The sequence below is a fragment of the Chionomys nivalis genome, chromosome 14 (assembly GCF_950005125.1).
Source record: "Chionomys nivalis chromosome 14, mChiNiv1.1, whole genome shotgun sequence".
In the NCBI taxonomy this organism is placed as follows: Eukaryota; Metazoa; Chordata; class Mammalia; order Rodentia; family Cricetidae; genus Chionomys; species Chionomys nivalis.
Genome location: NC_080099.1, coordinates 70,541,794 through 70,556,555, shown reverse-complemented (window position 1 = coordinate 70,556,555; position 14,762 = coordinate 70,541,794). Strand labels below are relative to the sequence as shown.

Sequence of the window (14,762 nt, the reverse complement as noted above, 5' to 3'; positions counted from 1 at the left end):
GTGGAAACCTATTTATAAACCTCCTAGAACCTCTCGTCCATCATTTTTTTGCATATAACTTTGGCGCATCTTCAATTGTCTTCACCTTAGCATTACCTATCCTGTGTGCCTGCCGGACTCCTCAGGCTCTTACAGCTTCTGTTGTTGGGGGCTATAATTTTGTTCTGTGAACTGTTATGTCAGGAGAAGTTTAAGAAGTCTGTTCTTTGGACAGACAACTTTGAAGCTTGTCTAATGCTTTAGAGCAGTGGTTCTCAACCTTATGCTGAGACCCTTTAACACAGTTCCTTATGTTGTGGTGACCCCAACCACTAAATTATTTCATTGTTACTTATAACTGTAATTTTGCTACTGTTACTAATTGTGAAATGGTTATTTGGGCCCAAGGAGTCTTGACCCACAGATTGAGAAACACTGCTTTTAAGTCTCTTAGACCCATTGTCTTGAAGGCCTTGGCTTTTTATATTCTTCTTGAATCTTACAGGATTTGAAATTCTCTTTCCTTTGCTTTTTTTTTTGGGGGGGGGGTCTATTTACTTATCAGTGAAAGATCTCAAGTTTAATACCTTGTTTAAATAGTACTTTATATTATAAAATAGGTTAGTTAACAAATATTTGGTTTTATTATGCTGATTAGAATATCATGTAGATTATATGGTAATCTCATTGGTTTAGATGTCTATTTTAGGATTTTTATTGTTGTGAAGAGACACTGTTACCACAGCTTTTATAAGGGAAAACATTTAATGGGGTGGCTTACAGTTTCAGAGGTTCAGTCCATTATCATCATAGTGAGACATGGTAGCATGCATGCAGACATGGTGCTGGAGCTGAGAACCCTACATCTTGATCAGCAGGCAACAAGAAGTAAACTGGGACATGGACATGGCTTGAGCATGTATGAGACTACAAAGCCCACCTTCACAGTGACACACTTCCTCTAACAAGTCCACACCTACTCCAACAAACTCACACCTCCTAAACTTAGTGCCATTCCCTGTGCCTCCCTTTTTTAAATGTTGGGTTAATTACATTTTATATTTATTTATTTATTTGTGTATATGTCTGTAAGTCGTGTGTGTATGTATGTGTATGTGTGTGTGTGTCCAACATGGTGCATGTGTGGAAGTCAGAGGACTCTTGAGAGAGGCGGTTCTCTCCTTTCACACTGTGGGTTTTGGAGCTCAAACTCAGATGGTCAAGCTTGACCTACAGGTAACGTTATCCCTTTGCCATCTTATAGGACCCTTGAATACTGGTGTTTTTGTTTTAATTTTTGTTTTATTCTGATAGGCAACTAGACAACTAAATAAAGGATCATGGGTTTGTTCAATTAGCAGTCTACCTCAAATAAGTGTTTCTATTTACCAAGGCCTGGTGTAACGGCTATCATCAGCTATCAGAAGAACACAGAAAGACATTCTCTCGGTCTTAAGTAGACGTTTGTAGACCAGAGGTTGACAAACTTTTTTGTTTTTGGCTTTATAGACCACATGGCTTCTGTAGTAACCACTCATTTTCCAACTGCCCAATGCTGTTATCATAGTCCAGAAACAACCACTGAACTATGATCCAATAAAAGCTCATTTAAAAGCTGGGCAGTGGTGGTGCACACCTTTAATCCCAGCATTTGGGAGGCAGGGACAGGCAGGTCTCTAAGTTGGAGGCCAGTCTGGTCTACAGAGTGAGTTCCAGGACAGCCAGTTCTGTCTACATAGAGAAACCCTGTCTCAAAAAACCAACAAAAACAAATCAAAAGCTCATTTAAAAGAACAGACTTTCGGGCATTGATTTGTTGACCCTTAACCTACTGTAGTCCAGATTACTGACTGTGTGAGCCTTGGCAGATAATTATAGTCATTAGCATTGATTACACAGTTTTTTGAGCCTTTATATTTTATTTTCCCCCAAGGATTTCCAAAAACTAACATTTTTGCTTTATAATGTACTAGTTTTTATTGAACTTTTAATTCTGTACTAGACATTTTAATCTCTTCTTAAATACACCATGACTAACTTTCAGCGCAATCATAGTTTGTATGAGTTTTCTATGTTTTTTTGTTTGTTTTTTATGGTTCTAGGGATCAGACCTATGGCCTCTTGGCTCTTTAGCAAGCTCTCTGCCTCAGTTACATCCCTGGCCCTAAACTTTTTTGGGGGGACAGTATCTTGTTTAGAGACAGTTATTACTTGTAGCCCAGGCTGACCGTGAGCTTTTGGTTCTCCTGCTTTTACCTCCCAAGTACAGGAACTGAGTATGTGCACCACACTGCCCAGCTTCTAAACATGTGCGTAAGCACCTCCTGAAGAGGAGGTGGCTGAGGTGAACAGCCCTCTCCTAAAGAGTATGTGCTAGAGTATTAGTCCAGCCCACACCTCAGGATGCCAAGGAGAATGTTGGAGTCTTGAGGAGTATAAAGTACTTTCACCAGTCAGAGGAGGATTTATATCCTTTTTGAAGAGGCTGATGATATTTTTGTACAAAAATATTACTAAACAGTTACAGAAAGTTTGTGTAATTGTGATATGTTATTTGATTAGTATGTGATACATTAATCCTTTAAAAAAAAAAGTCTGCCTCATACTGAAGACAAATCCCAAACTAGATTTATTAGTCCCTGCCTACTGCATGTTGCATTATCAAGAGTGAGACCATTTATGTTCAAGTCTTGTTATCAGGCTTGATAATGACTCCATACCCAGTGTGCTTCCATTAGGAGGATGTACCCCAGCCTGTCTATGCCCATGGTTCCATGTTTTGATAAAGTTTAGTTTCTCTCTCTCCCTCTCCCTTGCTCTCTCTTTGTTTTTATCCTTCTTTCTCTTTCACTTTCAGAGACTTTTTATCTTTTATTTTACTTTTAGTTTTTGAGACAGGATTTCTCTGTGTAATAGCTCTGGCTGTCCTAGAACTACCATATCAAGGACCCAGAACCTCAGTCCAATGGGAAAATAGCAAAGCCTTCCTTAGGGGACTGAGTGCAGTGTTTACAGGGTGTGCAGACAGTGTTCACCATAACTGTCTCCCTTCAGATATTTACAGCCTGGATATGGCAGTCATTGTTCTAATTTTAACTGAATGTATTTCTCTCCATTTTCTAAATCTTAAGTTTTTTTTGTTTGTTTATTGGTTTTGTTTTGGATTTTTGAAATAGGATTATAGTTGTATACCACCATTCCTGGCTAAACCTTAAGATTTAGAAAGATTGCCGGGTGATGCTGGCTCACACCTTTAATCCCAGCACTCTGTGAGTTCAAAGCCAACCTGCTCTACAAGAACTAGTTTCAGGACAAGCCCCAAAGCTACAGAGAAACTCTGTCTTGAAAAAACAACAACAAAACAAACAAAAAAATTTTACTTAAAAAAAAAATCACTATTTGGTTATGTTAGAAAATATTTTTATAATAGGTTCTTTTTTCCAGGAAACATTTTTCAGTCTTAGGTTAATAACATGACAATGAGGTAGGATTCTTGTTTATAACTTGTTATAGTTAGAATCTTAGATAACTGCTTTAATGTTTGCTTTAGTATATGGTTCACAGAGAAATTAGCAGAAAAAGGCAGTGTTATTTCTGTTGTAGCTAAAGAAGCATCTGTGTTACTCATTTCAGACTGTGCCAGCCTGATGAAAAAATGTGTGCAGTGCCGGGCAGTGGTTGAACGAAGGGTGCCTTTCATCATGTGCTGTGGTGGGAAGAGTTCGGAGGACCCCTCTGATGATGTCTGTGAGTGTCTTCTCTTACCTTTACACAGAATTATACTGTGCTACTGCCCTGTTAAACAAGAGCTGGATTGACAGAGGAGCAAGTATAGCTTTTTGATGCTTTTGTTTGTTATAAGAATGTAAAATTACATTTTATTTAGTTTGTGGTATGCTCATATAGACTTGCAAAAGGTGTGTGTGCATGTGGGAACATGAAAGCCTTCATATGCGTGAGGAAATCAGAGGATAATTCTATGGAGTTGGTTCTCTCCTTTAGCCTTTCCATGGGTGCTAGGGCTCATAGTCAAGTTGCTAGGCTTAGAGGGTGGCCCAACACCAAACTTTAGAGGCTTTGTAATATGAAGAACATTTATGTTCTTAAAGAATACTTGCTTTCTGTTTTAAAGCTGAAATATAGTGGCTGTGTTTGTGTGTCCATTTTTGGAGTTAGATTAAGCATATACTCTACCAATTGGGGCACCAAATTCCTAGTTTTTTTTTTCAGTTTACAAATGTATTCATTTGGTTCCTGTACATAGCAGGCTTACAGGATCAATTAAGTGGGATGTATTGTATGGAATAGTAAGTAGAAAGGTGAAAGGTAACTTTCCATTTATCCCTTTCATATCATGGTGCTGATAAATTCAAGTCATTGCTCATGCTTAGCAGGCACTCACCTGCTGGACTTTATTCCAAATGCTTCATAATACAACTGTTTAAAGTTTTATTTATTTATTTTTCTTTAGGTCAGTGTTCTTTTGCTATGAAGGGACACCATGACCACGACAACTTTTTTTTTTCCTCACGATAGGATTTTTCTTTGTAGATCTGGCTGTCCTGGAACTCATTCTGTAGACCAGGCTGGCCTCAAACTCACACAAATCCTCCTTCCTCTGTCTCCCAAATGCTGGGATTAAAGACATGTGCCACCACACCCGGCAACCATTATAACTCTTAAAAGGAAAGCATTTAATTGGGGTTGACTTACAGTTTGAGAGGACAGTTTATTATCATCATGGTGGGGAGCATGGTGGCAGACATGATACTGGAGAAGTGATTCAGAATTCTATATCCAGATTCACAGGCAGCAGGGAGAGAGAGAGAGAGAGAGAGAGAGAGAGATTGGGATTAGCTTGGGCTTTTGAAACCTCAGAGCCCACCCCCAGTGACACTTCCTCCAGCAAGGCCACACCTCCTAATCCCTCTCAAGTAGTGCCACTCCCTGATGACCAAGCACTCAAACATAGGCTCCTATGCAGACCTGATTTCACTCACAGTCCTTGCAGTTGATGGAGAATGGTTTCTTTGATTCTTGGTTTATGAACATGTTTTGTAAACATTGCTGCACACACTTCTGACCAAAACTCTTACCTTTTTCACAAATAGAGAATAAATTTCCCAGGTATAGGTAGTACCTGAAATAAAAGGCCAAGAATGTACAGAGAAGGGCATGTAAAATCAAAGACCTTTTATCACAGCCTTCTGAATTTTATTGTTAACAATAGAATCTTGGCATAAAGAAAGGAGGGTTTTTCAGACTTGGGTGGATCATGCCTGTAATTCCATTACTCAAGTACCTGTGGATTAACACAAATTTGAGACCAGCCTAAGCAGCAGAGTAAGACTGCTTCAAAATAAACAAATAAAAATTAAGCTGGGTGTGTGGTGGCACATGCTTTTTAAAATTATTAGTTTATTTATTTTTATTTACTTACCTCTCATACATTGCATTTCAACTGCAGTTTTTTTCTCCTTCCACTCCTCCAAATCCCCTCCCCTTCTCTTCCAGATCTCTTCTGTTTCCCTGAGATAACAATTGAGCACGGCATAGCAAGTTACAGCAAGGCTAGGCACACACCCTCATATCAAGGCTGGACAAGATAACCCAGTAGGAGGAAAAGGGTCCCAAGAGCAGGCAAAAGATTCACATCATCCCCACTCCCACTGTTAGGAGTTCAACAGAAATCAAGCTCAGCATTTGCACCGTGTATGCTAAGGACCTAGTTCAGACCCATTCAGGCCCGTGATTCTTGCTTCAGCCTTTGAGCCCTGCTTAATTGATTCTGTGGGTCATGTTCTTGTGGTGTCCTCTGTTGTCTGGATCCTACAGTTCTTCCTTCACCTCTTTGGTGGAGTCCCCCGAGCTCCTTCTCCTAATATTTGGCTGTAGGTCTCTGCATCTGCTGTGACACATGTTTTTAATCCTGGCACCTGGGAGTCAGAGGCAGGCAGATCTCCGAATTTAAAGCCTGTATACTCTATATTGTGAATTCCAGGCCAGGCCGGAACTGCATAGTAAGACCTTATTCAAATAATGATTGTCATTTTCATCATCATTGTCATCATTATCATCATTATCCAGCATGGTGGATGCTGCCTGTTATCTAAATACTTGGGAGGTAGAGGTGGGTGGATCAGGAGCTCATGACCAGCCTTGCCTATATAGTGAGTTCAGGGCTAGTTTGAGCAACCTGTCTAGTGAGCCCTGTCTAGAAAAAAGAGCAAAAGGAAGGAAAGTAGATCCTTTTTTTTAAAAAAAAAAATCATCTAAGAGATTAGTTAATACTTCAGTAGTAGCTACTTTGCTGTGGTTCAGGTGGCCCGTGAGCAGAGAAAAGGAGTGTGCATGTTTGCCAGAGGAATTAAAATGCAGAAATTCTTGTCACTGCAAGCCTCTTTCTCCCTACCTCGCCTATTTTTTTCTTTTTTTTTTTTTTTGGACCAGGTCTTGCTATGTAGCCCAGACTGACATGATGGCAGTATTCCTGCCTTGAGTCTCCTGAACGTTGCAGTAGCCATCATGTGCTACTATCTCAGACTTTCTCTATTTCTTTTTTTTAAAAAAATTATATGTAGTAAGGAGGCTGCTTGTTTGGTTCCTGGATGCCCAGCTAGCTTAGACCTGAAATAATCACACAGAAACTGTATTATTTAAAACACTGCTTGGCCCCTTAGCCCTAGCTTCTTATTGGCTAACTCTTACATCTTAATTTAACCCATTTCTATTAATCTGTGTATTGCTACATGGCAGTGGCTTACTGGCAAAGTTTCAGCATGTCTGACTCTGGCAGCTCCATGGTGGCTCTCTGACTCTGCCTTCCTTTTTGCCAGCATTCAGCTTAGTTTTCTTTGCCTAGCTAAGTTCTACCCTGCTATAGGTCCAAAGCAGTTTCTTTATTCATTAATGGTAATCACAGTATACAGAAGGGACTCCCATATCACCACCCTTTTTCTGTTTAAATAAAAATGAAGGTTTTAACTTTAACATAGTTAAATTACATATAACAAAACAGGTATCAAATAAAAATTATAGCTATAATATTTATATCTACTTTATCTTTTATCATAACTAAGGATAACTATAAGTATAAATTCTTCAACTCCATCAAAGACTCCAGAAGGATATGATATTACCGAAGTAAACAGGAAATGCATTGTAAGCAGCTTCTAAAACTCTAGAATTGACAGAGACATTTCTCTGCCTGGACAGTCACCCAAAGTTCTTCTTTACCATTGGGGCATCCATCTTCAACCCACAGGCCCAGAGTTTCCAGCAGACTTTTCCACAAAGCAGGAAATTTCAGAGACAGTTCCACCTATATTGGCAGTTTGTCCATCACATTTTTCCGTGTCCTGCAGAATGTTTAGCAGACTCTTTCATGAAGCAGAATCCCCGAAGACTGTCTCAGCTTTAGGAACATTTAGCAGTCATTTCTCTGTGGGTCCTGCATGTCCAGTTTCGCAGCCCAGGCAAGAGCAGTTTCTTGCCCAAATGGCTAGCAAACTCTATAAGGAGCCTCTTCAATGCCCATCTTTCTCTTGAAGTAGAATGGAGTTACCAGGAGCAGATGTGTCATGAAAAGTCTTAAGTTCTTAAACATTTTATTTTATTTTTTAATATTTATTTATTATGTATACAATATTCTGTCTGTGTGTATACCTGCTGGCCAGAAAAGGGAACCAGACCCCATTACAGATGGTTGTGAGCCACCATGTGGTTGCTGGGAATTGAACTCAGGACCTTTGGTAGAGCAGGCAATGCTCTTAACCTCTGAGCCATCTCTCCAGCCCCTTCTTAAACATTTTAAATGCCATATTCTGAAGGTCTCTGAAAGATTTGAAGAATACCTATCTTAACTGAAATACATATCTGTCCAACTAGAAAATTAACTAACATGACTAGAAGCTTGATGATTATTTATTAATCTATATTTCTTAATTATACATTATTTTTAAATGAACTGTACAGTTACAATACCTTAATCAAGAGCAGAAATATACATGTAACAAAATTGACCTGAAACTGTATCAATAAACCAAGATCCATACCAATGCAAATTATTTATATATATAGCATATCTCCCTTTAAATGTAAACAAACATTTATAGACAATATTTGGGAATATGGGCATAGATTTCTCCATACTTACTTCTGCTGATTGGGGGTTCTGTTAATCGGATCTTTCATGATTTATCTTGTGTGCTAGGCTCATCTCAGTCAGCAGTTGGGCGAAGTAATTTTGGGGGATATTCATGGCAACCTTTTAGGGGGTTGTGGTCTATCAAACCATATTAGCCAGGAACGAATCCACAGGTTCTCATCCTCTGTGGAAACAAACAAAAAAAAAGAACCTCTTTTCCAAAGGAACCTATTCTTAGAACTAAATTCTGAAGTTAAGATACCTTTATAAGCCGGGCAGTGGTGGCGCATGCCTTTAATCCCAGCACTCGGGAGGCAGAGTCAGGCGGATCTCTGTGAGTTCGAGACCAGCCTGGTCTACAAGAGCTAGTTCCAGGACAGGCTCCAAAACTACAGAGAAACCCTGTCTCGAAAAACCAAAAAAAAAAAAAAAAAAAAAGATACCTTTATAATATACATGCTGGTTTAGCTTAGCAGTCCATACAATGAAATGTCTCTCTGTACTTAGCTCATTCACAGTCAAAAAATTCAAAGAAATCATATAATAATGAAATATAACAATAATATACATAATACAGACTCTGTGAATTTTCCATATTTACGTGGCTTGTTTTATTTATTTCTTTTAATCTATGACTACTTTTTAAAGACTTTGTTTTATTTTTTAAAAAACCATTTACTTTTTTTTTATAACTCTCTGTATTTTTCTTCTCTCTCACAAGCCTATGTACATTTATCCAACACTCTGACTCATCTGGATTTGCCTTTATTGCATACCTGCATATTGCAACTTCTTTCTGTCCAGGAACACTTTTTAAAATGCTAAGCGCTTCTTAAAACTTAAGCTGCGTCATTACTGTGGTATATACAGTATTGTCTTCCCAGTTTAAAACTTAAGCTGTGCCATTTCTATGATACATATGGTACTTCCTTCTTGCTTTACACAGTCCAGCATGGTGAAGCTGTTTGCTGCCTCTGAGAGTCAGGCCCACAACCCCATTTCTAGGCACATAGCCAGTCCAAGTTCCACCAAGCAACCCATAGCACACTGCTCACAAACCTCATCCAAATGCTTGGTTTTGCGAAAGAGTCAGAGTGTGTGCTAGCAGCACAGCCCACAGTGGTGTTTTTATACCGCGTGGCTGCTATCACTGAATCAGTAAGACCTCTCTTAAAGGAGCTGCGGCAAGCTGCCAGCTGAAAACAATGTGGCTAAACTTTGTATTTTTTGTGTCTAAAGTTCCTTTCCAAGCCCTCTCAGGTTTTACATGGATTTAGTCCAGCGCGTTGACACACCAATTTGTAGTAAGGAGGCCTCCTGTTTGGCCCTGGACGCCCAGTTATCTTAGACCTGAAATAATTATACAGAAACTGTATTGATTAAAACACTGCTTGGCCTCTTAGCTCTAGCTTCTTACTGGCTAACTCTTACATCTTAATTTAGCCCATTTCTATTCATCTGTGTATTGCCACGTGGCAGTGGCTTACTGGCAAAGTTTTAGCATGTCTGAGTCTGGTGGCTCCATGGTGACTCTGACTCAGCCTTCCTTTTCCCCCCAGCATTCAGCTTCATTTTCCTTGCCTAGCTAAGTTCTGCCCTCCTATAGGTCCAAAAGCAGTTTCTTTATTCATTAATGGTAATCACAGTATACAGAGGGGACTCCCACATCATGTATAAGTATGTGTGTGTGCAGGTACCCAAGCACAAAGGCCCAAGGCATGGATTTCCCTGGAGTTGGATTTACAGGTGGTTGTGAGTCATCTGATATGGGTGCTGAGAACTAAACTGTAGTTCTCTGCAATGTCATTGTGATATCTTGGCCACTGAGTACTCTCTCTAGCCCCTATTTCTGCTAGAGTTTCTATTGCTGTGAGGAGACATCATGACCATGGCAACTCGTATAAAGGCAAACGTTTCACTGTGGAAGCTTGCTTATATTTCAGAGGTTTAGTTCATTGTCTTTATGATGGGTCATGGCAGCATTCAGGTAGACATGATGCTGGTTACATTCTTGATCAGAAGGCAACAGGAAGTTAACTGAGACACTGGGCAGTAGCTTGAGCATAGGAAACCTCAAAAGCCTGCCCTCACAGTGACCCACTTCCTCCAACAAAGCCACATGTCCTAATAGTGCCACTCCCTATGAAATTATGAGGGCCAGTTACATTCACACTAACACACCCACCTAAGCCTGTTTCCTCTTATGATTATAAATGAGTGTTATCTGAATTTCAGTACTGTGTCTTTGTCTCTCCATATGTAATGTTAGCTCCCTCCACCCCTTCTGTTATAGAATTTACAGAACTCAGGGCCTTGCACATGGTTTGCAGGCATTCTACCACCAGCTGTCTTTAGCGCCATGGGTTTGAAGGGTTTTGTTTTTTTTTTGGAGGGGGTTTGTGTGTGTGTGTTCGTTTGTTTTTGTTTTGTTTTATTTTGGTTTTCAAGACAGGGTTTCTCTGTGTAGCCCTGAAACTCACTTTGTAGACCAGGCTGCTCTTGTACTCACAGATCTACCTGCCTCTGCCTCCCAAGTTCAGGGATTAATAAAAACATCACTGCCCAATTCAGTGGTTTTTTTTTTTTTGTAACTAAAATTATAGAAATATGTCATTATGTCGAACAGTAATAACTAAGAAGGTGTTTCTTAAATTCTAGCAAGTGGGACTATTCCAGTGCTGCAGAAGGACAAAGACAACACCAATGTCAATGCAGATGTACAGAAGCTGCAGCAGCAGCTGCAGGACATCAAAGAGCAGGTAATGATTGCGTCCTGCCACCCAGTGCTTCTTACTATGCCACTTAACACATGTCTACTAGGCTACTGGCCTTTTCTGTAAATTGTCATGGTTTGTGACAGCAGGTCGATGTCACAAAACAATGAGGTTTAGTCAGACATTTTCCAGAACAGGAAACACACACAGGTGCCAATAAACATGCTGGAAAAAGCCTGAAAATCACAATGAACTAGTTTGAGGAGTGTGGAGAGATTGTCGTGTGTCACGTAGAAAGCAGATGCACCAGCAGATTCCTATGCTGCTGCTGACAGAGATGCTCCTAATCCCACAGAGGAGAGCACAGTCGTCTAATGAATCTAGCAGATCTGGTGGAAATCAAAGTGTTAAAAACTGGGTACTGTGATTTTCTCTGCTGGGAAGAAGCAGAGGGGAAGTTTCTGGAGTCTGTTGCAAGGTTACAGGTTGTGAATTTCTGTGGCTTGTGTACATTTCTATATGTTTACTTCAGTAGAAAATTAAAATGTGTATATGTGTGTTTATGTAGAAAAACAAGGGAAAAATAAGCGCAAAATTCAGATTGGTGTTGATCATTGAGAGTTGGATAGAGAGGCTTGAGAAGTGAGGAGTAGCATTTCATACTACTGGGTATTGTTACATTGTTATCTCCATTTTATACAATATCAACAAAGTACTCTTTTATATCCTTGATATTTATCAAAGCAAGAAGATAAGAACAGGTGTATACTAGGTGACACCACAAGTCTTGAGCCAGGTGTAGTGGTGCTCAGGAGGTCGAGTTGAGGACCAGAGAAACCTTGTCGCACAGACAACACAGCAGAAAGAGTAGTAAGTCCTATCCTTTGCTTTGACACAGGGTTAATTGTTTCAAAGACTTGAACAGCAGGAGTGTGGTCTGAGGTTGACATTCACACCCCTATTGCCAGCCAATAGCAGTCTTTAATAGCAAGTTTACTTTCTGAATTTACCAGATTTAATCAATAGAGTAATGATTCACAACCTTCCTAATGCTCCAACCCTTTTATTAAAATTTATCATGTTATGCTGACCCCCCAACCATAAAATTACTTCGTTGCCAATTCATGACTATAATTTTACTACTGTTATGAATGGTAATATAAATATCCATTATGCAGGATAACTGATGTGTAACCCCTGTGTAAAGGTTGTTCCACCCCCAAAGGTGTTGCAACCACAGGTTGAGAATCACTGCAATAGAGGGTGGCCCATCATCACATGATAACTAGTTTAAAACGGAATGCGTGTATTTACTAGGCCTTTGTGTACATGTCTGAAGAGAGAAAAGCCTTTTCATTGAGCTGTTTTTATAATTGTTATATAGTGACTAAGTAAAGATAAATAAGAATTTAAAGTTTTTTTTTCCTCTCATTTGTCTTTTTCCTCCTCCTTTTACATATGTTTGTTTGTATAATATCTGTCCATGTTTGTATGTATGTGGGTACACATGTGTTCAAGTTCATGAGCATGTATATATACATTCATATGGAGGGCCCGGGTTGACAAATGTTTTCCCTGATATCTCTGCCTTCCATGTTGAGGCAGGTGCTTTCCTGAATGTGGACCTACCTCACTGGTTTGGCCGGGGTGACTAGCCAGCATGCTCCAAGGAGTCCCTGACTCTGCCTCCTGTATGCTGGGATTACATGTGCGCCCATGTCCTTACCTGGATTTGACATGGGTTCTGGGGATCTGAACTCTGGTCCTCACTTGGCCCTTGTTTGTCTTTAATTACTTAGCATACAGAGTAATGGGTTTCATTATGACATCTATATGAATACATGTTGTCCTTTGTTCTTGCTTGTCACACACAGCCTTTTGTTGGGTATCCCCACCACCACTCCCCATTAGGCTAAGCTTTCGTGTTCCATTGTTCATTGCGCTCTTACCCCCTGCTTCTGCCTTCATATATATCACTCCCCTCTCATATTTCCTTCTGCTTCCAATAAATATGGATATACATATGCATTTGTAGAAATTTAAATCTAGATTCTGCATATGAGAAATATGGTGATATTTGGCTTCTGAGGCTGACTTATTTCATGTAACATGATTTCATTCTTCTTTACGACTGAATTCCATTTTGTATATGTACTATGTTTTCTACCTGTTGATGTACATCTAGGCTGGTTCCACCTGTTGTGAATAGTACAACAATGAGCATGGGTCTTGCAAGTATCTGTGGTACACTCAGTTCTTGAAAATGGAATGGAATGAAGCTATTTTAATGCCACTAAATGGGTGGGCTTACTTTCTAAAAATCCAAAGATGTAATTCCCCCATCCCACCCCACCCCCTATTTTGCTTTTTTGAAACTGCAAGATAGATGATTGTAGCAGTGTGTTTGGAAAGGATTATGTTTATATGTTTAGCAATTCACAACACTTTTACCCTAGTGGTCTGTGGTATCATCAAAGCTACATTCTCATAGACCGGAAGCCTCATTTAGTAATCCAGCCAGTCCTAGCCTGTACTATCTGTTTTATATACTACATGTATACTGTTTTGGAAGAATAGCTAGTATCTATTTTGTATGGATGACATTAAAATAACTGTTTGTTTGTTTGTTTGTTTGTTTGTTTTGAGACAGGGTTTCTCTATAGCTTTTGAGCCTGTCCTGGAACTCACTTTGTTGACCAGATTGGCCTAAAATTCACAGAGATCCTCCTGCCTCTGCCTCCCTAGTATTGCTATTATAGGCACCTATATCAAACCACCTGGCTATAATAACTATTTTTGAACATCTGAGTTTTAAATAAACTATTTTTGAGTTTGGCATGTTGGTGCACACCTTTAATTCTAGTACTTGGGAGGCAGAGGCAGGTAGGTCTCTTAAGAATTTGAAACCAGCATGGCCTACATAGTGAGTTCACCAACCAAGACCAAGTCTCAAATCCCCCTCAAACATGCATATGCTCTCTCTCTCTCTCTCTCTCTCTCTCTCTCTCTCTCTCTCTCTCTCTCTCTCTCTGTCTCTCTCTCTCTCGCTCGCTCGCTCTCTCTCTCGCACACACACACACACTAAAAAACTTATTCTGTATTTGACTAAAATCAGAAGAGAAAATGAATGATATAAAAGAGGTGTCATATTGCACTTAAAGTATAAAATGGCCCATGTTTACCCATTGTCTCATTTCATTTCAGACAATGTGCCCTGTGTGTTTGGATCGTCTGAAGAACATGATTTTCCTCTGTGGCCACGGAACATGCCAGCTCTGTGGAGACCGAATGAGTGAATGCCCAATTTGTCGAAAGGCAATTGAACGGAGGATTCTTTTGTATTGACTAAGAGACACAGTGTGTTGTTAGTTGAAGTATGTGATCATGAGATCTTAGTAGGCTCTAAAGCTAATGGGAAGTTTAATATAATGGGCTAATTTGAAATTTCATAATTTTGTATTAGAATGTAATTAGACTGTATATGTACCACCATCACAACGAAAACATAGTGTTTGAAATTGCTGATTTGTGTGTGTGTGTGTGGTGTGTGTGTGTGTGTCTGTGTCTGTCTATCTGTGTTTTCCTCTTAAATTTGGAACATCAAATACATGGTAATTCATAAAAATTTTGTTTTTGGCTTCAAAGGGAAAATCCTTGAAGGACCTCCTTTCACATTTGTTTTTATTGTGAAAAACAATAAAATTTCTTTTTAAATTTATGCATATGCTACACCTTAAAAGAGAGAAAGTCAATATTCCTTCAGGATTTTGTTTGTCATGATTTCACATGGTAAAATGACACAGCTGTTCCAAAAAGTCCTACATAAGGTGAGTGGGCAAGTAAAACTATGTCATACGTGTTAAATGATAAAAGTATAGCAGAGATGCCACGTGGCTGAGGCAGTACTGAAGGATTTCAGAATA

The 14,762-nt window shown here is 39.5% G+C and overlaps 1 protein-coding gene across 1 annotated transcript in view; it reads left to right on the top strand.

Annotated features, from left to right (window-relative positions):
- The window catches only part of Mib1 (MIB E3 ubiquitin protein ligase 1), a 108,721-nt gene extending 94,164 nt beyond the window's left edge, over positions 1-14,557 (top strand). Inside the window, exons 19-21 of the mRNA XM_057788410.1 lie at positions 3,613-3,726; positions 10,784-10,884; positions 14,044-14,557. Coding sequence (XP_057644393.1) covers positions 3,613-3,726; positions 10,784-10,884; positions 14,044-14,184 — 356 coding nt within the window. The 3' untranslated portion in view covers positions 14,185-14,557. The remainder of the gene's footprint in view (positions 1-3,612; positions 3,727-10,783; positions 10,885-14,043) is intronic.
- The last annotated feature ends 205 nt before the right edge of the window (positions 14,558-14,762 follow it).